At 42.5% G+C, this 24,511-nt stretch overlaps 1 protein-coding gene across 2 annotated transcripts in view; it reads right to left on the minus strand.

Annotated features, from left to right (window-relative positions):
• mboat2a (membrane bound O-acyltransferase domain containing 2a) overlaps nt 1–24,511 on the minus strand; it is a 75,265-nt gene continuing 50,754 nt past the window's right edge. The window contains exons 4-14 of one of the 2 annotated variants that reach the window (XR_014610051.1): nt 20,369–20,464; nt 18,570–18,625; nt 13,762–13,816; nt 7,956–8,139; nt 6,101–6,293; nt 5,371–5,474; nt 5,210–5,274; nt 4,753–4,885; nt 3,236–3,387; nt 287–2,390; nt 1–237 (exon numbers count right to left, since the gene is read on the minus strand). Coding sequence is in view for 1 of the 2 variants with exons in the window: in XM_084144309.1 (XP_084000435.1) it covers nt 2,204–2,390; nt 3,236–3,387; nt 4,753–4,885; nt 5,210–5,274; nt 5,371–5,474; nt 6,101–6,293; nt 7,956–8,139; nt 13,762–13,816; nt 18,570–18,625; nt 20,369–20,464 (1,225 nt within the window). In the remaining variant the exon portion in view is untranslated. Of the gene's footprint in view, nt 2,391–3,235; nt 3,388–4,752; nt 4,886–5,209; nt 5,275–5,370; nt 5,475–6,100; nt 6,294–7,955; nt 8,140–13,761; nt 13,817–18,569; nt 18,626–20,368; nt 20,465–24,511 lie in introns of both variants that reach the window. The other variant, XM_084144309.1, reaches the window with a different exon arrangement.

Genomic DNA, 24,511 nt, shown 5'->3' on the forward strand with positions numbered 1-24,511 from the left:
TCTGGTTTCAAATCTCTGTATTAGTATTTAAAAAATAATTTCCCTTTGACATAAATCAGTTTTTGAAGTACTATTATACAAATCTTTCCGGAAGTTTCTTCTTTCTTGACACAAAAATAACCATTATGCTTTCACACACGCACGTACAACATATATGGGCCTTTATGACATGGCACTTTGGACATACGGAGCAGTTTGCATTGATCTGCTGGTTTGGGGTAGCCTAGTTAAACCAGACTGAATACTACACAAACTATAGTGAGCGTAGTGTTCAGTCTGGTTTCACCAGGCTAAGTTTGGGTGGCCATGCAGTGCAATTATCAACTTGCTGGTAAAGATGGCATCCCTTTCCCCTCAGGCATTTACACCTTGGCTACAAATACACTTATAGACCACATGAACATCTAAAAATTACATACACACATTTATGGCAGGAGTATGCACTTTTGGGAAAGATTACATTGGAAAACTGCTGCATGGTTGTTACTTATTATCACAAAATAAACCCCCTAAACTGAGTCATTGGCTGCCATCTTGGTTGTACTACAGTACTTATCCAACTCTTACCATCTAATGAATGGTGTATGGTCAAAAATATGTTGTGGCTATGCCACATCAATGCCTGCCTGCCTGCACTGTATGAGATGGAATGTTCCATACCTCTCCAGAAACAGAGCACTGTGGAACATTAATCAGGACATGTGTAGGTTATGCTCATGGGCTGTCCTCTGCACCACAATTAACACCCCCCCCCCAGAAGAGTTGGTTGGACCCACCTGATAGAACTCTTGTACACCAGTGTTTTCCACATTACAGTAATTAAACAAGCGAGCATACAAGTTATGGTTCATGATTGGAGCATAATCATTATGTTTTCCATTATTCCAAATATTATGTCAAATATGTACAAATAATATTATAGACAGTAGGTTTCCCAAATGTCAAATACATATTGCCCAACCTTTTAATGTTACTAAAGGTAATTCATACACATCCAAATCAGCTTTATTTGTATTGTGATAGTAAGCGTCACATCCTATATCCAATTACTCATATAGAAAGGTCACAAATAATCTTGGTTAACCCTGAACTAAAATCTCGCATAATTTGGTCAGTCTGTCCAGGAGCGATTAGTTCAAACAATACAGTTTGTTGCATTTCATTTAGAGGCTATGGATTCAAAAACTAATCTAGAGGGAGATTTCCATTTGAGTTCATAGTAAATCTAGAAGCCTCTGAAGATTTCAAACTAGTTTAACAGTACTGAACTTGTAAATGATGTTACAGTGGTAGGCAAGACATTTGAACCTAGAGGAAACCTACAGTTTGTAATCAGATACAGTAGGAAAACAAGGAAGCTAGACAGAATTAACCCCATGTCAAAAAAGCCCTTAAACAATTACCGTGAATATACTCCCTTTGTAATGAACCCTCTTTAAAGAACGAGTATCATTCCAAAAAAGCAGCAGATATGAAAAAAAGTGACAGTAATCAAAAGAGAAGTGAGAGTAATCAAACAATGTTTAGAGGATCCTAAGGCCTGCTTGAAGTTGGCATCTGACAAAAAAGTTATTTATTTCATATCTCTTTCAATTTTCTACTACACCTGTTTTCCTAGTAGAGGTTACATCGTTTTCGGACCCTGACAAAAATCCTCTCGATACCTGTCTGACTAGCCCTCTACCCTCTGGAGGTCCAACTGCAACTGCTTCATTTCCCAATGCCACAAGTGCTCCCCTCCACACAACCATTCTCACCCTGCAGAATCTGCACCTAGCCTAGCCGCTAACCTGCTAGCAGTACATAGAGGGTAAGGAAACTTCAGAGTCAGTTTTGCATTCTTCGGCATTCTGTCATTTAGCATCGCACTGTTAGCATCATCGCTAATGTCATTATTATCACTCATTAGATCCTAGCTGTTTAGTGGCCCTCGGATACTTATCTCTATCCATTCCTCTCGTTTCTTCTCATTTCTCCAAAGCATGATTTGCTGTTGTTCCTCGCTACTGGAAGGTTTGATGGGTTGTTGTTGTTGAACTGAGTTTGTTATTGTCTGTTATTCCTGTGTTCCTGTCCATTTATTGGTTCTTTGTGGTCTCAAAGAATCGCTGCACTTTGTCTCAGTGTTCGCGCAGAGTTTTGTTCTCTCTGTGCCGGTTGTTTGAGCTCTGAGGTGTGGGGTGGAGGTGCTTCCTCCCTGGTCTCATGTGGCTTTGTGTTTCTGGTTGCAGTTGTTGTCTGTGATGGAGTGGCTGTTGTGGTCTCCGGTCAACCCCCCCTGTAGGCTGTTCTGCTGCTGTTGCTCCTCCTTGGCGCGGAGGTGCCGTGGCTTCACTGGAAGGGCTAACACCAGCAGCAGGCTGGCCATGTGTATGCAGCAGTACCATGACCTGGCGAGAGAGAAATCAATCAATCAGTGAAGTAATCAATCCAATGTCATCTGTTCGGTATAGCATTGTTCACAAATGCATTTGTCACAAAACACAAATCCAGGCCTAAGCCCCTGAAAGAGCATGCCTAGGTGAGTTTTCTATGTGGCGTAAAGATTTCAGAAGAGTTGGCAAAATGTCACTGTGAATACAAATGATATGGACTCATTATGGGTCCCAACAAGTTATTCTAGCTAATCCTAATGGGATAGAAAATCCAGCGGTTTATGTACCTGCAGTCAGTGTATTTGTGATTATGGGAATACTAGGTCCTCAAGACCCACTCCCTCCCTCCTTCCATTTCAGCAGCCAGCCGTCCCCCAACGGTCCTGTTTAATGACTGGGTTTATACACTCCTCACCCTGGCAGATGACACCGTACATTTGCCTCCATTTTACTGGAGTGCCCTGATCGCATAAAGTCTTCTAGTCAATTAGTGGTCTTGTTTGCCACTAAAAGGGGCCACAAAGAAAGTGGAACAGAGCTAATTCTCTGTGCTGTGTGCCTGTCTGTGCTGTGTGCCTGTCTGCCATGCTCATTTGCGTTTTATTGGCCTGCCTTTTTAAACAGGAATTTGTTAAAATTCCCCATAAAACGTACAGGGGTTTTGAACTTGGTGGTGCTTCCCAGGATTCTTAGGACCCAACACGGTATGTGCCACTCACCATTTGTAGTCTACACGGGTATTAATAAGTTATACGTTTGAATATAGGCCTACATTGTTACATATAACATAACTTCTTACATGATGTATTACATTTCAATAGTACTGGTAGAGCATTTGGAATATCAGTAATGTCACTCACCTGTAGAACTTGAGTGACGGCCCAACGGCCAATAGGACGAATGGCACAACCGTGTAGGAGATGGCGATCTGAGTCCCCGCCCACGTGATGACATCGTAGACGCTCTTGTGTGTTGTTGAACCCAGGAAGTACGGTCTGATGTTGTGTCTTAGCTGGAAGTGAGCCAAATGAAGAAATTGTGAATAAACCACATAGCAACCCCCTCAAAACAGTATATTGCATTGACTTTAAGATACAGAAAGTAAAAACAAAACTTGTAGTATAGAAGATAGCATTTTTATTATTATTAAGATAGACCAATCAGTGAAGGCACAGTAACAACCCCAGGAACAAATCAGCTTCCAGACTTAATAGGCATGTTGTAGCCATTATAAACTCTTAAGAAGAAGTTTACTGACCCCGTTCTTTATCTTACATGAACAGAAGCAATGTACTTCATCATTAGTGCATAACTCAACCATGACCTGTATTTAGAATGCATTTAGTAGCAATATGAATCTCAAAAGTAGAGCTTTGACTTTCTGAAATTATCTTTCAGGACATGGCTGAGATGCGATTCGCTACCGTTCTCACAGAGGTTTGCACTCATTCACTCCCCCTCATGGTTTGTAAGAGAATGCACTGGTCTAACAAACATGACGCATGGAAACTCACATACATACATGCTTACACCAATCCAATCCAATGCTTAAATTAATCCATGAGGGTAAGTGAGTGCAAAGTGCACACTTTCGGATAGGGAATCATAACATAGTCCCTATCTAGTTCTGTGTATCATGACATTTGTGACAGTGTTATTCCTAGATGTGATGTAGAGGGAGAATGGAGCCAAGTGTTGAGGAGAGGTGGAGGTTATCTAAGGACACTGTCTGCCATAGGCCTCTCTGTCCTCTACGACTCTCCTACTGTCACCATGTCCATTACCCTGTGATCTCAGGCTCTATCATACTGCTACACACACCCTTGCTCGCGTATTGCTCATGCGTAAGCATGACTCCCACCCACCCCCACACACAGCCGCTGTGCCAAGGGGTATGAGCTTTAAATCCTAGCGGCCATTACACAGGACCTGTAGTTTTATAGCCTCCTGTTTAAATCAGAACAGGGTAACGGCTCAGTCTCCCCCTGTGTTATCTCTCTGCTGTCTTTACATAAACATTCCACCATTTCACTTCTATTATATCAGAGGTAAGGTCTGCTTCAGAGCTAATGGTGACTGTGACAAATGCATTGACAAATGAGATGGGGCAACAGCAGCTAAATTATGTGCTTTTGTAACCTTGCCTGAAACCTGAGGATTTCTGTTAGCTGCCAGAGTTAACACCTTGGCTTTAGCTCAGAGGGCCAATGCAGTTTTGAGTTGTACTGACAACCCATGTAATCCTGCCTAAAACCAGAGGACTCGTGTTCACTCCTAGAGATGACACCTAGGCTTTAGCTCAAAGGGCTAAGGGTGTGCAGACAACCCGGGTTTGATTCCAGGTCGGTAACACCAGCTGTGTTGGCTGTGTACTCACTGCCCGTGCTGCCATGGTCATGCCAATGCCCGTGAGGAAGGTGAGGTAGTACCCGGGGTACACTCCGTGCCACATGGCCGACAGTAGGAAGGTGGCCGCTGTGGGGTTGATGGGACAGCGCTCGTAACACACCCTGTTGAAGACAGACATGGTACAGATATAGTATTAGCATCCCCGCTAATCACAAGACTAGCATCTCAGCCTGACTGCACATGATGCAGATAAAGCATTAGCACACTAGCTGAAACTAACAAAATCATTAGCATCCCAACCTGTGTAGAGATAATGGCCCAGACGCAGTGCTAGTAGACCAGTGCCGATTCAGTGCATTATCAGCATTACTACTGATATAAGCCTACTATCTGTGATCGTACAATCTACATGACAGTATATCTACAATATACATGACTACTGTTGTGAGATAGTACAGCGCAATCTGGTTTATGATGTAGTTTACCTTTTGAGCCAAAGCGCTGTCTGAATATTCCAGTTGTCGAGGAACATCTTGAAACTGGTGGCAAACTGGAAAGAGTGATGATGTAGTGAATGTAGCCAAAATACTGAATAATAGCCTACTTCTACAGTACTGGTGAAATGTGAATAATAAAAAAGGCTTACCTCAATGTCCAGTATTCTCAAGTTGGATATCAGGTCCCATCTTGGGGTGCCATCTTTGTTGTAGCCATTGAAGCCAAAGCCTGCAGCGTTGTTGATGGCATCAGCTGTCCAATGGGAAAACACAACAGAAAAGTTACCAGGCAGAATGCCACTGGCCAACAAAGAATAACAATATCCCTTACTGTCAAGACAACAGAAAAGTTACCAGGCAGAATGCCACTGGCCAACAAAGAATAACAATATCCCTTACTGTCAAGACCATTCTGTTTGACTGTTGTAGGCCTACGACTGAATGCAGAGGCTCTTTGGGGGTATTGTTCTCCACATTGACACAGGAGGGCAGTGTAACACAACTCAAAAAAGTAGCCCAACTGTTTTGTGTGACTTTAAAAAGGGCCACTGTCAGAGCCAATATCACCCTGATTTGTTATATGCGGTGGCTAGCAGCCACATAATTCTCCCCCAACAGCCTTCAAATCCCAAATACTTCTGTATATGTTGTCCGTCTTGTCTTACACTTTTAATCTCCACCCCCTGCACCACGAGGCCTTTTGCCAGGCCATCATTGTAAATAAGAATTTGTTCTTAATTGACCTACCTAGTAAAATACAAAATAAAATAGCACCCACATAATTCTCCCCCAACAGCCTTCAAATCCCAAATACTTAGCGTAAAAACAAAATGTTTTTTTACTTCACATTTAGTCACATGAATAATAAAGTGCACTCACACAGGGTCCAAATGAAGTAGTACTTGGGCCTGGTGGCCAGCATGGAGAGGTACAGGTAGAGGACCTGGAGGATGAAGGGGGTAGAGGCGATGAACTTGTCGTCGATGGAGCGCTCCACAGGAAAGATCTTAGACACGGACAGGAAGATGGCCAGGGAGATGGCACAAGTACACAGCTTGGAGATCACGTCGTTCTGTGAAGGGGAAACATATGAGATGATTATGAAACATTATACGGAGGTCATACATGCTTATGACAGTCTTAAGAAGCATTATAACCAGATAATCGATTATACCTGCCAACTAGGGTTACCAACAGTTTATTTTTTTTGGTCTGTTTTTTTCTTTCTTTGATATGTGAAGATTTGAACACTTGAAAAAAGTTACCACATTTTTAGGACCGGGTTCACCCACCACGAGCTTAATGAGTTAACGTCTGAAATATCAGCTTTGGGGGTCGCGAGGAACTTAAGAAACGGGTTTAGGCCTATACCATTATGTACAACAGCAGGAGCTCTTTGACAGCAGGAAATATTGGACGTGTTGTGTTGCAGCTTTTGTGTTTTGCCGTCTTGAATTGCCAAATCGTCACCTCTGTGAAAGAGTAGCCTACAATTAACTTAAACTCAAACACTTTAGTGCGGCTAGGATGTCTGAGAACACGCTATATTTAGCACGGCTTGTATTGTGCCCCTTCCCTTTACTGAATATCTTTGTCATAACAGTCTCTCACAACTCTGGAGTGAGATATCAATTATAAATGCCAACGATGTAAGAATAATTGAGAAGCGCTATGAGGGATGAAGTGACATGCTACATTATTCTCTCTAGCCGTCCAGCTGTAAAATCTTAAATTGGGTTGTAATTAAACTGTACCATCTTAACGAGGAAACAACCAATTATATAGATTGTAGGTTACGGGATTGATTATCATTGTTGTGGTAGACACACACGGAGTAATAGGGCATTTTTCTTCTACTATGAAACCAAACATAAGAAAGAGGGAACTCATAGGCAGTTATCATGCAAAATAAGCTCCTTCATTGACATGCAGGCTTTGAGTTCCTCAGTCAGGTCTGGTAAACTGGTGATAAGACCATCATGGGGGTTAGAGAGAAGAAAACGGTGACTGGTGGTGTCTCATTGGAACTTTTCAGAATCTGTAGTTAAATTCATTGGAATGAGAGCTGAATTACTAAACAAAGGACTGTGGTACTGGTTGTTCTTGTTTTCGGGATGAAAAGCACAGTGTTTCCATTCTGAACTACAAGATGGCATAACTAGCGCCCTGAGTTTTTCCTGGTCAAAGTTCCATGTCACATGTCACATTACAGCAAGGACTGTGAAGAGGCACACACACAGGTAGACACACACATACGCACGCTAGCACACGTACATTGTAATATTGTTGCATGGTGGTATTATACATTTTGTATTGTAGACATGTAGTGGTGTAATAATGTTATGATGTACTGTTATCTTTTGTTTTATGTGTGATGTAAAGTGCTTTAATGTGTCTGGACCCCAGGAAGAGTCGGGATCCCTAATAAATACAAATACACACCACTTTACTTTACCGTGACTGTTTGCCCACTATGTACCCTGCAAGCCCTAACTCACACTAGCAATGATCACCAACTCTCTTCCTAGAGCTATAGGTTGTGCAGGCATTTGCTCCAGTCCAGCACTAAGACAGCTAGTTCAACGACTCACCTAATCCTCAAGCCCATGTGTGTTAGGACTAGAACAAAACCCAGGACCAGAGTTGAAGACAAAAATTGACAAAGTATCTATTCTATTCTACTAGGTTCATTCTGGTAGGGGGAGCTCTAACTAAGCGACCGGCATTGTGGTACCTTGGGCGAGGGCTCCGTCTGCTTGTACTTCCCGTTCTCCTTCCCGTTGGCCTCCAGGTGGCGAGGCTGGTAGGCCGTGCCCTCGATGAAGGCCATGTAGTCGTTGTAGGAGCAGGTGGGCCCGGCCAGGATGCCCATGAAGTTACAGTTGTAGCTCAGGTACTCCAGCAGACTGGGCATCCTCCTGGGGGAAGAGGACGAGACAAGAATGAGATGCTAGACAGATGTCAAAGAGAGGCAGCTTTTAGCATAAAGCGGGTCAAGCTGAGGGTCGTCTATCAGCCACGCTAGAAAACATGGACGTATTGTACGCCGTTCTCTGAGAACAAAAGAGATTTAACTAAAAACCCTTACCTACGGTTGAAGTCGGAAGTTTACATACACTTAGGTTGGAGTCATTCAAACTCGTTTTTCAACCACTCCACAAATTTCTTGCTAACAAACTATAGTTTTGGCAAGTCGGTTAGGACATCTACTTTGTGCAAGACACAAGTAATTTTTCCAACAATTGTTTACAGACAGATTATTTCACTATCACAATTCCAGTGGGTCAGAATTCTACATACACTAAGTTGACTGTGCCTTTAAACAGCTTGGGAAATTCCAGAAAATTATGTCATGGCTTTAGAAGCTTCTGATTGGCTAATTGACATCATTTGAGTCAATTGGAGGTGTACCTGCGGATGCATTTCAAGGCCTACCTTCAAACTCAGTGCCTCTTTGCTTGACATCATGTGAAAATCAAAAGAAATCAGGCAAGACCTCAGAAAAAGAATTGTAGACCTCGACAAGTCTGGTTCATCCTTGGGAGCCATTTCCAAATGCCTGAAGGTACCACGTTCATCTGTACAAACAATAGTACGCAGGTATAAACACCATGGGACCACGCAGCCGTCATACCGCTCAGGAAGGAGACGCGTTCTGTCTCCTAGAGATGAACGTACTTTGGTGTGAAAAGTGCAAATCAATCCCAGAACAGCAGCAAAGGACATTGTGAAGATGCTGGAGGAAACGGTACAAAAGTATCTATATCCACAGTAAAACTAGTCCTATATAGACATAACCTGAAAGGCCGCTCAGCAAGGAAGCCACTGCTCCAAAACCGCCATAAAAAAGACAGACTACGGTTTGCAACTGCACATGGGGACAAAGATCGTACTTTTTGGAGAAATGTCCTCTGGTCTGATGAAACAAAAATAGAACTGTTTGGCCATAATGACCATCGTTATGTTTGGAGGAAAAAGGGGGTACCTTGCAAGCTGAGGAACACCATCCCAACCTTGAAGCACGGGGGTGGCAGCATCATGCTGTGGGGGTGCTTTGCTGTAGGAGGGACTGGTGCACTTCACAAAATAGATGGCATCATGAGGAAGGAAAATTATGTGGATATATTGAAGCAACATCTCAAGACATCAGTCAGGAAGTTAAAGCTTGGTCGCAAATGGGTCTTCCAAATGGACAATGACCCCAAGCTTACTTCCAAAGTTGTGGCAAAATGCCTTAAGGACAACAAAGTCAAGGTATTGGAGTGGCCATCACAAAGCCCTGACCTCAATCCTATAGAAAATGTGTGGGCAGAACTGAAAAGGCGTGTGCGAGCAAGGAGGCCTACAAACCTGACTCAGTTACACCAGCTCTGTCAGGAGGAATGGGCCAAAATTCACCCAACTTATTGTGGGAAGCTTGTGGAAGGCTACCCGAAACGTTTGACCCAAGTTAAACAATTTAAAGGCAATGCTACCAAATACTAATTGAGAGTATGTAAACTTCTGACCCACTGGGAATGTGATGAAATAATTTAAAAGCTGAAATAAATCATTCTCTACTATTATTCTGACATTTCACATTCTTAAAATAAAGTGGTGATCCTAACTGACCTAAGACAGGGAATTTTTACTAGGATTAAATGTCAGGAATTGTGAAACTGAGTTTAAATGTATTTGGCTAAGGTGTATGTGAACTTCTGACTTCAACTGTACCTCCATCTAACTTTACCCTCATCTCGCTCCTATCCATGGGTCTTTTAGCACGGTAAGTAGGGTTAATATTACCCCTACCCCAGCTTTGACCCTAGGTTGGAAACAAATAGCCCATGCGTCAGCACTTTTGTTGTAGCGTTCTTGCATGGCCATAGTGAATGCCCATCAAGTAGAGCAACAAGAGTAGAGACCTAGTCTTCCCTCTGAGGTGACTCAGCAGAAACATACAGTATGATTGTGAATTCAGCACATGCAAAAAAGACTTGAAGAAAATGTTTGGGATGGTGTCTTGTGGGGACATGATGAAGAGTCAAGCATTCATAGACTTTTGTCAAATTGATAGGTGCGGTGCTTTTAGTTATAGGAGCCGATTTGTAAAGGGGCTTTGTTGCACTGGCCGCATTTGCGTCTGTCTGGCTCTTTGGAGGGAGTAAGTGAGGCCTTTCCCTGCAAAGTGCAAACTGAGTGTGGTGGTGGAGGTACAGCAAGGTTGGGGAACACACTTTGGTTGCTAATTTCTCGCTTCCCTGGAGTTTGTCTCGGAGTGAGCAGCCAAGTCACAATGACCAAGGTATTTCGGTCCTTTGGCCAAAGGGTTAGCTAGGTTGGACTGTCGTGGTGTTCTAGGGGTCACATTAGCAGATGACATTATATTACAGTGGGGAAAAAAAGTATTTAGTCAGCCACCAATTGTGCAAGTTCTCCCACTTAAAACGATGAGAGAGGCCTGTAATTTCCATCATAGGTTCACATCAACTATGACAGACAAATTGAGGAATAAAAATCCAGAAAATCACATTGTAGGATTTTTAATGAATTTATTTGCAAATTATGGTGGAAAATAAGTATTTGGTCACCTACAAACAAGCAAGATTTCCGGCTCTCACAGACCTGTAACTTCTTCTTTAAGAGGCTCCTCTGTCCTCCACTCGTTACTTGTATTAATGGCACCTGTTTGAACTTGTTATCAGTATAAAAGAGACCTGTCCACAACCTCAAACAGTCACACTCCAAACTCCACTATGGCCAAGACCAAAGAGCTGTCAAAGGACACCAGAAACAAAATTGTAGACCTGCACCAGGCTGGGAAGACTGAATCTGCAATAGGTAAGCAGCTTGGTTTGAAGAAATCAACTGTGGGAGCAATTATTAGGAAATGGAAGACATACAAGACCACTGATAATCTCCCTCGATCTGGGGCTCCACGCAAGATCTCACCCCGAGGGGTCCAGATGATCACAAGAACGGTGAGCAAAAATCCCAGAACCACACGGGGGGACCTAGTGAATGACCTGCAGAGAGCTGGGACCAAAGTAACAAAGCCTACCATCAGTAACACACTACGCCGCCAGGGACTCAAATCCTGCAGTGCCAGACGTGTCCCCCTGCTTAAGCCAGTACATGTCCAGGCCCGTCTGAAGTTTTATAGAGTGCATTTGGATGATCCAGAAGAGGATTGGGAGAATGTCATATGGTCAGATGAAACCAAAATATAACTTTTTGGTAAAAACTCAACTCGTCGTGTTTGGAGGACAAAGAATGCTGAGTTGCATCCAAAGAACACCATACCTACTGTGAAGCATGGGGGTGGGAACATCATGCTTTGGGGCTGTTTTTCTGCAAAGGGACCAGGACGACTGATCAGTGTAAAGGAAAGAATGAATGGGACCATGTATCGTGAGATTTGGAGTGAAAACCTCCTTCCATCTGCAAGGGCATTGAAGATGAAACGTGGCTGAGTCTTTCAGCATGACAATGATCCCAAACACATCGCCCGGGCAACGAAGGAGTGGCTTTGTAAGAAGCATTTCAAGGTCCTGGAGTGGCCTCGCCAGTCTCCAGATCTCAACCCCATAGAAAATCTTTGGAGGGATTTGAAAGTCTGTGTTGCCCAGCGACAGCCCCAAAACATCACTGCTCTAGAGGAGATCTGCATGGAGGAATGGGCCAAAATACCAGCAACAGTGTGTGAAAACCTTGTGAAGACTTACAGAAAACGTTTGACCTGTGTCATTGCCAACAAAGGATATATAACAAAGTATTGAGAAACTTTTGTTATTGAACAAATACTTATTTTCCACCATAATTTGAAAATAAATTCATTAAAAATCCTACAATGTGATTTTCTGGATTTTTTTTCCTTATTTTGTCTGTCATAGTTGACGTGTACCTATGATGAAAATTACAGGCCTCTCTCATCTTTTTAAGTGGGAGAACTTGCACAATTGTTGGCTGACTAAATACTTTTTTCCCCCACTGTATATATTTTTAACTGTGGCATTCTGTCAGAATTTCAAACTTCTAATGTTTCTCCCAAGACGGATTTGACAATGATATTTGTATTTTTCTGGTTGTTCTTTTCATGATTACTTGCACAATTTTGTTCAATGTCCTACTAAACTTGCACATACATTGTTAAAGTACTGCCAAAATGACTTAGATTAAATTCCTTTCACACAGTAGTTGGGGGTCCCATTGTGTAAACTCCTTGGTCTCTGACAGCTTCCTGACTGCAGGGCTCCAGACTGCGACAATTTAGTCACATTTTGCGACCCTTTAACTTGGATGAGTTACATTTATAATTGTTCGCACTGGTGCGAGCTGTACATTCTACCTGGTCACCTCAATCAAAATGTCCTATTTTTTGGGCAGATAAAACCATGAATTTGTTAAACAAACTGCATTATCTTGATTCCTGTAATGAAAGTTTCTGCCCTGCCGCTGTGCCTGCCTGTTTCGCTGGGGCCGGCTGCTGTAATGAGCGAGCCTAACACACTCTCTCTCCCCCCTCGTGTGCCCCTTGTGATTGTGCAATTGGGGAAGAAAAAAACAGCTTTGGAAGCAACTACTTGTCCATATTAAAGAGAGGATGGTCTCAGCTTTCTGTAGGTATAATTTGATTTTCTCAACAAATAATTATTGAGCTCAAAGCACGGTCACCAAATCATGAACTGGTGCCACCCACTGAAAAAGCTAGTGGCATCAATGCCACCAGGGGAAAATGTTAGTCTGGAGCCCTGGACTACCCTGGTCACATGACAAGGGACGTACAGTACGTCCGGTTGCCATGCAACAGCTGGGTACCCTTTGGAGCAGGGATACAAACTCCTTCACAGCCCCTGTGACTGTGAGAGGAGCCCTGCGGTGTTTAATTCATAATAACCGCTCTAATTGTTGATACCAAGAGCATTATGTTCTCAGTAATTTAATGCGAAGAAAACAGAATAAGATAAGATTCCTCCAGAGACAATCATTTCCATCTTCTTCCTCTTTAGAAGCAAATATCCTGTTGTGAGCTACATTTTGCATGGTGCCTAGTGCCTACATGATCTTTCCTTGCGTCCAAAGCATTCAAGATTCTCACTCAATATTGTTATAGATTCAGAGTATAAGTAAAAAAAAAAAACATGTTTGATACAATGGGAGAGAGAGCGAGAAAGAAGAAAGCCAAGAAAGAAAGGAACAGAACAAATATCACTGTACAACACAATGCACATGTGTACTGGCTGGTGGCTACCATAAGCTTTCCCAGTGACCGTATTTATTTTAATGTTATAATCTTGTGTATGTATTTACAAGGGGGACCACAATGGAAATACGTTTAAAAACAATACAATTGTTTAATCCTCGATTATTTTAAATGCATTGTGTCCACCTGTGGTTGTATTGTGCTTTTAAATGGTCAAATAAATTGAATAAAATAAATAAATAAAACAGCCCCCAGTCCCAGGAAGCATATTACTACCTAGCTCATAGCTTTCTTGAGTACGGCAGTAGAACTGTCTCTAGTCAAGCTGGGAGAGTAAAAACATACCTGAAACACATACCTTACAGCTAGGCATCTCTGACTGGGGGTCAGCTGCTCCTCCTTCCTCATCAAGCCTATGGGAACACAGAGAGTGTGGTCACATGACTGCACCCAACCAATCACAACCCTTTGACAACCGTTTTAAAAATATATATATAGTCAACTCTTAATACAGTAAGTAAGAAGTATATATGCATTTGAATTTGACAAAATATTATTCACTTATCAGGTGTTGATTGCAATCCAATAGAGTAAAAAAATAATAATTCTGCACAGGGTCATGAGAGCTAAGCTAGTGACTCATCAAGCTGAAAGCTGTAGCACTAGCGTCTCAGACTGATGTTGTTTTAGGGGTGAAGCCAAGCTGTTATCAGAACCACTCATATAATTACACACTCAGTGATTCACACTGATCCGTTCTGCAGGTTCAGACTCATTATGGCTCAACGCTAAACAGTGTCTGCGTCCCAAATGGTACCCTATTCCCAATATAGTGCACTGCTTTTGATGGGCCCCTGGTCAAAAGTAGTGCACTGCATAGGGAATAGGGTGCCATTTGGGAGGAAGCCAGTCTCTTCTCTCCTTATATCCTATTTTAACCCGGGTCGTTTGGGTCCTGGATGCTGTTTGGCTAAAAGCTGTGGTATATCAGACAATATACCAAGGGTATGACGCAAAAATACTTGTTTACTGTTTAGTTTAGTTGGTAACCAGTTTATAATAGCAATAAAGCACCTTGGGGGTTTGTGGTATATGGCCAATATACCACACCTCATCCGGCCTTATTGCTTAATTCACTTTGGAACCTTAGATGCCGTTAAACATGATGCTGTATGACCACAGGCTTGTTGTTATAGTCTAACCAAAGAAATATAATAAACCATATATCTCTGAGCATACCATTCAGAGATACAGTAAATTGATGTGGTAATAGGGTTGCAAAATTCTGGTGACTTTCCCAAAATTCCCCGGTTTTCCAGAAATCCTGGTTGGAAGATTCCTGGAATTACAAAGGAATAAGCAGGAATCCCGGGAATCCTCCAACCAGAAATTTAGGAGAGTTACCGGAATTTTGCAACCCTATGTGGTAATATAGCCTAATTTGAGATCAGATCACTCCAGCACAGCAGCTACAGGCTAGCCTAATTGCTGTGTGCTCCCTTGGTCACTCAGCAACATTTAATAATTGGAATAAGTCATATGCAAAACATTTCTTCAGCTACAAATGTGTGCGGCACAGAAAGAGAGAGAAAAAGAGGGAAAAACAGACTTAAAGGGAAAATGACCTAGTACACAGATCAACTGTGTTAGCTAGCTCCGTGCTAGCATTGTCAGTGGTGATTTGTGGTTTTGTTCTCTTCCCCTAAAATGTACAGTGCCTAAATCAGCTATGGCCTGAGCCCATCTCCATCTGCCTCAGTCAGAGTGCTAGCGGTAGTGAGACTGAGGTAGTCTTGAAAACCCGACCCTAGGCAACACAGTAACTAGGGTCTGGTTTCAATGATGGACTCTTTTGGCATAGAGGAACTACGTCACGGTCTACATCGATAAGAAAAAATATACCGGGGACTCTCCCAACAAATCACGAGGCAGACATGCCAGAACGTCACGATTCAAAACCAAAGTTTGCAGGCAAAACCTTTTCAGTTGTTTGTTAAGGTAGTTTATGCAAACTAGCCACTTGCGAAATGCACTCATTAAAACCAAACAGCTGCAAAAACCACACACGCAACTGTAAGACCTTAAAAGGGATACTTCGGGATTTTGGCATTGATCTACTTCCCCATAGTCAGATGAACTCATGGATATAATTTGTATGTGTCTGTGTTCAGTATGAAGGAAGATCAAGGTAGTTTCGTGAGCCAATGCTAACTAGCTTTAGCACAATAACTGGAAGTCTATGGGTATCTACTAGATGGGAAACGACTGTTCATTGGACACTGTGTTAACAAACCTCCAAACGAGCTTCAATGCCATACAACACTCCTTCAGTAGCCTCCAACTGCTCTTAAACACTAGTAAAACTAAATGCATGCTCTTCAACCGAACGCTGCTTGCACCCGCCCACCCGACTAGAATCACTACTCTCGACGGGTCTGACCTAGAGTATGTGGACAACTACAAATATCTAGGTGTCTGGTTAGACTGTAAACTCTCCTTCCAGACTCACATTAAGAATCTCCAATCCAAAGTTAAATCTAGAATCGGTTTCCTATTTCGCAACAAAGCCTCCTTCACTCATGCTGCCAAACATGCCCTCGTAAAACTGACTATCCTACCGATCCTTGACTTCGGCGATGTCATTTACAAAATAGCCTCCAACACTCTACTCAGCAAATTGGATGTAGTCTATCACAGTGCCATCCGTTTTGTCTCCAAAGCCCCATATACTACCCACCACTGTGACCTGTACGCTCTTGTTGGCTGGTCCTCACTACATATTCGTCGCCAAACCCACTGGCTCCAGGTCATCTATAAATCACGGCTAGGCAAATCCCCGCCTTATCTTAGCTCATTGGTCACCATAGCAACACCCACCCGTAGTCTGCGCTCCAGCAGGTATATCTCACTGGTCATCCCCAAAGCCAACACCTCCTTTGGCCGCAATTCCTTCCAGTTCTCTGCTGCCAATGACTGGAACGAAATGCAAAAATCTCTGAAGCTGGAGACACTTATCTCCCTCACTAACTTTAAGCATCAGTTGTCAGAGCAGCTTACCGATCACTGCACCTGTACACAGCCCATCTGAAATTAGCCCGCCCAACTACCTCATCCCTATATTGTTATTTATTTTGCTCATTTGTACCCCAGTATCTCTATTTGCACATCATCTCTTGCACATCTATCATTCCAGTGTTAATACTAATTGTAATTATTTTGCACTATAGCCTATTTATTGCCTTACCTCCATAACTTGCTACATTTGCACACACTGTATATATATGTATTTCTGTTGTATTTTTGACTTTGTTTTGTTTTACCCCATATGTAACTCTGTGTTGTTGTTTTTATCGCACTGCTTTGCTTTATCTTGGCCAGGTCGCAGTTGTAAATGAGAACTTGTTCTCAACTGGTTTACCTGGTTAAATAAAGGTGAAATAAAAAATAAAATTAGGCACGATGCTTAAGCAGAGTGCCTGTATACAGCCCTTAGCCGTGGTATATTGGCCATATACCACAAACCCCCGAGGTGCCTTATTGCTATTATAAACTGGCTAGTTGGTCCGGCCATATGCCTCAATCCCAAATGAATTGGAAAGATGGGCAAAGTCTAATTTGATCATTTTGAGTACATAATTGTTGATGTTGCCTACCTTTCCCATTCACTTGGGTGCACACTCTGCACCCAAGTGATTACACTATGCGTCACGTACTATATTTTTTATTTTTAAGATTACTGGTACTTATTATTGTATGGGACAATACACACGTTTTTGAAGAATATCATTTAAAAAATAAAATGTTATTGAGTAAATGTATTTATTGGATTATTTTCATTTTGATAAGAGATAAAAATGTATTTGTTGATGTAAAAATCAGAATTTTACGATTTTAAGGTTGCATCATTAGATTTGAGGTGGAGTCGCCAGAAATTGTTTAAAAAAAAAGTCCCCATAATTTCCGGTGAAAAACATGGGGTCCCCACTGAAAAAGTTTAAATACCACTGCATTACATTATTCCCTCTACAGAAAAAGAACATGCAGTGTTCATTGTGACATCACAGACATAATAGGGATTATGGTCTTAGATGTTCATTACTTATGAGGAGTATCAGTAGCCTACACTGCAATTAAAACACTTGATGCGCACACACACACACACACACACACACACACACACACACACACACACACACACCCTGAAGCCATGTGACTGAAGTGGAGGAGCTGGTCAGCCTCAACTCCCCTAAGCCTCTCTTACACTCGTTCATTCTAATCCTGTCGCCCATCTCCCCATCCTTAATTAGCTGCTGTGGCCTATTGGCTACTTCTAGACTTCCAAAACAGGCGCTCTACTTTACAGGACTTCAAAGGAGTACAGCCATGTAATCCCCATTCACCACACTGACGCACACACACACTTCTCTCTATGCATACAGTATCTGACATTATGGATGATTTGGTGTAGGGGAGAGGAAAAGGCTTACAGAGGAACTTGGAGAGGAAGGGAGAGTGTGTAACGTTCCTCGTTACATAAGCTTGTTTACAAAGCCACCCCTGCTCACTTGACTGAGTCCACTCTGTAAAAATTCCTCACATTTTTACATTTGAGTCATTTAGCAGACACTCTTATCCAGAGCGACTTACAGTTAGTGAGTGCATACATTTTTCATACTCACCATACAAGCACTACAGTATCAATACTGTATTATGAAATATACTGTTCCCAAAGAGAGGTTTTAAAAATGTAAACCAATTTGAAGGTATATATTGTTTATTTTCAATTTAAAAAAAAAAAAATGAGAAACTGGATATAAATTGGACTATTTATTGTCTGCAAGGTGAAAAGGAGACAAACACACACATGGAAACTCGCCTTCGAAAATACCTTGCAGATGAAACCAAAACAATAAAATGGGACGTTCATATCCCCTCTGACTTCTTGTTTCTATTCAAAAGGGGACTGCAGATCGTATTCACTATGCATAGCTTTAGCTGGCTGGGCGAGAGGAAATAGAGCAGCACTGTGTTATCTCTCTGCTGCTGCTTTCATCTCCCAGGCACCTGCCTTGACAGCCTTATCAATGACAAAATGATATGTTCTATCACCATGACTCAGTTCCTTAGTTAGAGACACACAAGTACACACACACACACACGTCTCACCGTCGTGTATCTCAAACGCCAAGCTGGTGATCTTCTGAGTGATGACCATCATTGGCCTATAGGAGAAACACAGGAGAGGAGAGGAACCAATCACATCAACTTATAATCACCCGACTGCCTCTGCTCACCTACACTGGAACAAGCTTCTTCTCGTTCCATATTATATAAACATCCCATAAAATAACATCCATCTCCATCAGGCATACATTATTCATTTACCATCACGCACTGGGAGCACTGCTGTAGCGAACATGCATTAGCAGACCATCACTCTGTGTAATGCAACTGACTGACTTCTTGCTGCTATTAAGTATGGGTATGCTTTTGTACATCCCCCAAAGACAACATGGCACAGTGTCAAGTATGTAATACCATGTGACAGAGAAGAACTGTGGGGTGAAATCTTAAAGACAATCCTTAAAAATGTTAAGATTCATTAGCTGTAAGGTTGCACAGAAAATCAGTTGTTCAAAATGATATAACACCCAAAAGCTTGTATCAGGTTATAACTGGTAGCAGATTAATATGTTGTGGGGAATAGATTGTGCCCTAATCGTCCAAGCCAGAGAGAAACTACAAATATTCAATTAGGGTTGACTTGATGATATTCCGTGACTTTTCTACACTTGACACTTACATGCGACTTCTGCTATCAGAATACGACGATCGCATTGAAAAGACAGGTCTAGATGCTCAAGTTGCATTGTGGTCATATTATGTTCAGATCTGGCTGGCCACTTCAGGAGGTGATCAGAGACGCATTGTGTGCAGATTTCTCCTCAGTCTGGATGCAAATCAGGCTACCGAAAGCGCATACAGTGGGCGACGGCATTAGCACTCCACCCACAAGTATCCAGAAAACGTATGTTTTGGGAGCGAGATGCACCTTCTTTCATTAAACGTTGGAAGATAACATTCCTAGCGTGTGAGGAACATGTTTGCAGGCTTCATAAATGCTAGCCAGCTAGCTTATTTAGAAAAAATATGATGCTAGAGTTATCCTAACCTGTTTGCAATCCCGTTAGCTTTACTAGCTAGCTTGCTGGCTAGTTAAAGAGGTTAGCTGGCTAGTTAGCTACAGTAGTTGGCTACTGCCATCAAGTTGTTGTTTTGTTATTATCAGATTTAGCCTGTTCCACCGTTTGCAGAATGCATGCTACATTTGAATATAGCGGGAATTCCGACACAATGTGGGCACGGTAGATACATTTAAATGTAGGTGTAGACGTATGACATGTTCGGAATTCTATGATCAGAATACAAAAGCTGCATGAAATGACACGGCCTTAGATATTTCCAAACTTTTAGTCACTGGCATTTCATGAAAAAAGATGAGTACGAGGAAAAAAACTAGAGAAGAAAGGAATGGAGAGGATGAAAGAAGAAATGAAAAGAGGGAGGTCTGCACTTGTGATGCCATGGGTCTCCTACTGGGGTTGCTTAGCAACTGGCCACCCCCGCCCTAGCGCGTGTGTGTGGCTGTCTGGTTCACCAGACACTCCGGAGGAGGTGGAACAATGTACCCCTGGGGTACCGATAATACTGCGACACAACCATTCACTGACACTCCCCATTCACTAGATTCAACATCCTGTTATTACACAACATTTAAGTGTATGAAAAAGTTGTTGGAGTTTGGGATTTTCTTCTCAGCTGGATATGTGGTACTAGTGATATTTAGACTCCCATGGTCATTCAACTCCTGTTTTTGATGACCACCAGGTTTGCTGGTTTTCCATGCCAATGCCTATGAATGTAATTGAATGTCATTGATTGTCAACACAACACCTAATACTTACCCGGTGAAGTCTGCAGAGTACATGCCGTAGTCGAAGACGTAGACCCGGGTGATCTGACAGAAGCTGAGGTAACCTAGAGCAACTATGAAGCATAACCTGCAGAGAGAGAGGAGAGACAAGGTCAGTCAAACGTCAGGTATGTCTATACTAGCATACTTCGCAGAATGCACCCCCCTATATATTGTTTCATACTAGGTAGTGTGCTAGTGTGGGTATAGGAAGAAAGTCAGGGAGTCACTGGTCATGTTCTCATATGTATGCAAGCATAGAGTGTATTCGGAAAGTATTCAGACCTCTTGACTTTTTCCACATCTTGTTACGTTACAGCCTTATTCTAAAATGGATTAAATAGGTTTTTCACCCTCAATCTACACACAATAACCCATAATGACAAAGCAAAAACATGTTTTTAGACGTAAAAAATAAACTGAAATATCACATTTACATAAGTATTCAGACCCTTTACTCAGTACTTTGTTGAAGCACCTTTGGCAGCGATTACAGCCTCGAGTCTTCTTGGGTATGACGCTACAAGCTTGGCACACATGTATTTGGGGAGTTTCTCCCATTCTTCCCTGCAGATCCTCTCAAGCTCTGTCAGGTTGGATGGGAAGCATCGCTGCACAGCTATTTTCAGGTCTCTCCAGAGATGTTCGATCGAGTTCAAGTCTGGGCTCTGTCTGGGTTACTCAAGGACATTGAGACTTGTCCCGAAGCCACTCCTTCGTTGTCTTGGCTGTGTGCTTAGGGTCGTTGTCCTGTTGGAAGGTGAACCTTCACCCCAGTCTGAGGTCCTGAGCGCTCTGGAGCAGGTTTTCATCAAGGATCTCTCTGTACTTTGCTCTGTTCATCTTTGCCTCGATCCTGACTAGTCTCCTAGTCCCTGCCACTGAAAAACATCACCACAACATGATGCTGCCACCACCACCATGCTTCACCGTCGGGATGGTGCCAGGTTTCCTCCAGATGTGACGCTTGGTATTCAGGCCAAAGAGTTCAATCTTGGTTTCATCAGACCAGAGAATCTTGTTTCTCATGGTCAGAGTCCTTTAGGTGCCTTTTGGCAAACTCCAAGCGGGCTGTCATGTGCCTTTTACTGAAGAGTGGCTTCCATCTGGCCACTACCATAGAGGCCTGATTGGTGGAGTGCTGCAGAGATGGTTGTCCTTTTGGAAGGTTCTCCCATCTCCACAGAGGAACTCTGTGGACACTGTGTTAACAAACCTCCAAACGAGCTTCAATGCCATACAACACTCCTTCAGTAGCCTCCAACTGCTCTTAAACACTAGTAAAACTAAATGCATTCTCTTCAATCGAACGCTGCTTGCACCCGCACGACTAGAATCACTACTCTCAGCGGGTCTGACTTAGAATATGTGGACAACTTCAAATACCTAGGTGTCTGGTTAGACTGTAAACTCTCCTTCCAGACTCACATTAAGCATCTCCAATCCAAAGTTAAATCTATAAATCGGCTTCTTATTTCGCAACAAAGCCTCCTTCACTCATGCTGCCAAACATGCCCTCGTAAAACTGACTATCCTACCGATCCTTGACTTCGGCAATGTCATTTACAAAATAGCCTCCAACACTCTACTCAGCAAATTGGATGTAGTCTATCACAGTGCCATCCGGTTTGTCACCAAAGCCCCATATACTATCCACCATTGTGACCTGTACGCTCTCGTTGGATGGCCCTCACTACATATTCGTCGCCAAACCCACTGGCTCCAGGTCATCTATAAATCACTGCTAGGCAAATCCCTGCCTTATCTTAGCTCATTGGTCACCATAGCAACACCCACCCGTAGTATGCGCTCCAGCAGATATATCTCACTGGTCATCCCCAAAGCCAACACCTCCATTCCTTCCAGTTCTCTGCTGCCAATGACTGGAACGAACTGCAAAAATCTCTGAAGCTGGAGACTAATTTCCCTCACTAACTTTAAGCATCAGTTGTCAGATCAGCTTACCGATCACTGCACCTGTACACAGCCCATCTGTAATTAGCCCACCCAACTACTTCATCCCCATATTGTTATTTATCTTGCTCATTTGCACCCCAGTATCTCTATTTGCACATCATCTTCTGCACATCTATCACTCCAGTGTTAATACTAAATTGTAATTATTTTGCACTATGGACTATTTATTGCCTTACCTCCATAACTTACTACATTTGCACACACTGTATATAGATGTATTTTTCTATTGTGTTATTGTTTATCCCATATGTAACTCTGTGTTGTTGTTGTTGTTTTTTAATCGCACTGCTTTGCTTTATCTTGGCCAGGTCGCAGTTGTAAACGAGAACTTGTTCTCAACTGGCTTACCTGGTTAAATAAAGGTGAAATAAATAAATAAATAAATAAAAACCTCTGAAGCTCTGTCAGAGTGACCATTGGGTTCTTAGTCACCTCCCTGCATTAAGGTTCTTAGTCACCTCCCTGACCAAGGCATTTCTCCCCCAATTGCTCAGTTTGGCCGAATGATGGAGGCCACTGTGTTCATGGGGATCTTGAATGCTGCAGACATTTTTTGGTACCCTTCCCCAGATCTGTGCCTTGACACAATCCTGTCTCGGAGCTCTACGGACAATTCCTTCAGCCTCATGGCTTGGTTTTTGCTCTGACGTGCACTGTCAACTGTGGGACCTTATATAGACAGGTGTGTGCCTTTCCAAATCATGTCCAATCAATTGAATTTACCACAAGTGGACTCCAAGTTGTAGAAACATTAAGGATGATCAATGGAAACAGGATGCGTCGGAGGTCAATTTCGAGTCTTATAGCAAAGGGCCTGAATACTTATGTAAATAAGGTATGTTTATTTGTAATACATTTGCAAACATTTCTAAAACCCTGTTTTCGCTTTGTCATTATGGGGTAGTGTGTGTAGATTGATGAGATTTAGAATAAGGCTGTAACGTAACAAAATGTGGAAAAAGTAAAAAGGTCTGAATACTTTCCGAATGAAATGTATATCATTTAGCGCAAGGACTTCATGGTTTAGTTTGAGGTGAACAATATGGTATACACATTCAACAGGTCAGACATAAAAACATGACTGTTTCCTATGATCTATTCATCTCCATGACATGATATAATTAGAGGTCAGCACTATAGGTTTGTCAATCAATACAATTGGATGGCACTACATCCTACAGGACATGAATATGATCATTTACTCTTGACAATGACAATAGACTCTTGACTGGGTTCCTCCTCAGCCTCAAACCTCCTTATTCTCCTCTCAAAAAGCCATCGCTATTGTCAGAGCAGGGACAGTGGGCATGGCTGCATATCTGTGTGGAAGCAGGACGAGAGGAGGGCGAAACCCAGCTCCTGCCGTCCATCACTGTCAGTGTTGTTAGGAGACAACACCAGCTTTCATTGGTGAGGGGGAGAGAGAGAGAGCACTGAGGGCTGCTGGTACAAAGCTGACACTGATTCAGCTAGCTGGAGCATCCATCTGGTTCTCCACAATGGAAGGGATTGTGGACATCAGAGAGGCAATTAGACAAATCAAATAGTCTTTGTTGGGGGATGAGGAAGAATGCTGATGGTTTGCATCTTATGTTCAGTAAGACGGTCGTCCATAGTTACATGGCCAGGGTGCTTTGGAATAGGAGTAAGTCTAAAAGCGTTTATTTGAACATACTGTACCCTCATCAGGGTATACTTGTTTGGTTTCTCAGAACAGTAGGTGGTTGATATAAGTATGACTGCTATACAGTTACAGTTTATCATTCAGACTTGTAAACTCCAGGTTTCTTGACTAAAGAAAATGGTTGACGCATTTGATTACAGAGAAGGAAACCGGGCTGCCAATGTACTTGACATTCTTTTTCAGAGCAGTGAATCAGAACTGATCTAAATCATTAGACCTGTATTTCGAGTACCTAGGCCAAGTCAAATGCAGTGCTTCACCATGCATGCATTTTCGAATAAGAAATCTGAATCTATGATCTATTAGAGGCATTTTCCATTTATCGCAATGCAATATTTCAGATCAACCAAATGAAACAATGAGTTGAAGCGGTTACCAACATTTGCTGAGAAAACGCAACAGATGCCAGTGTTCAGCTACTTACTTATTGAAGCTAATCCCTTGGCCTGTCTCCCAGAGGAGAGTGCTGGCTGC

The sequence above is a fragment of the Coregonus lavaretus genome (assembly GCF_964263955.1).
Source record: "Coregonus lavaretus genome assembly, chromosome: 27".
NCBI lineage: Eukaryota > Metazoa > Chordata > Actinopteri > Salmoniformes > Salmonidae > Coregonus > Coregonus lavaretus.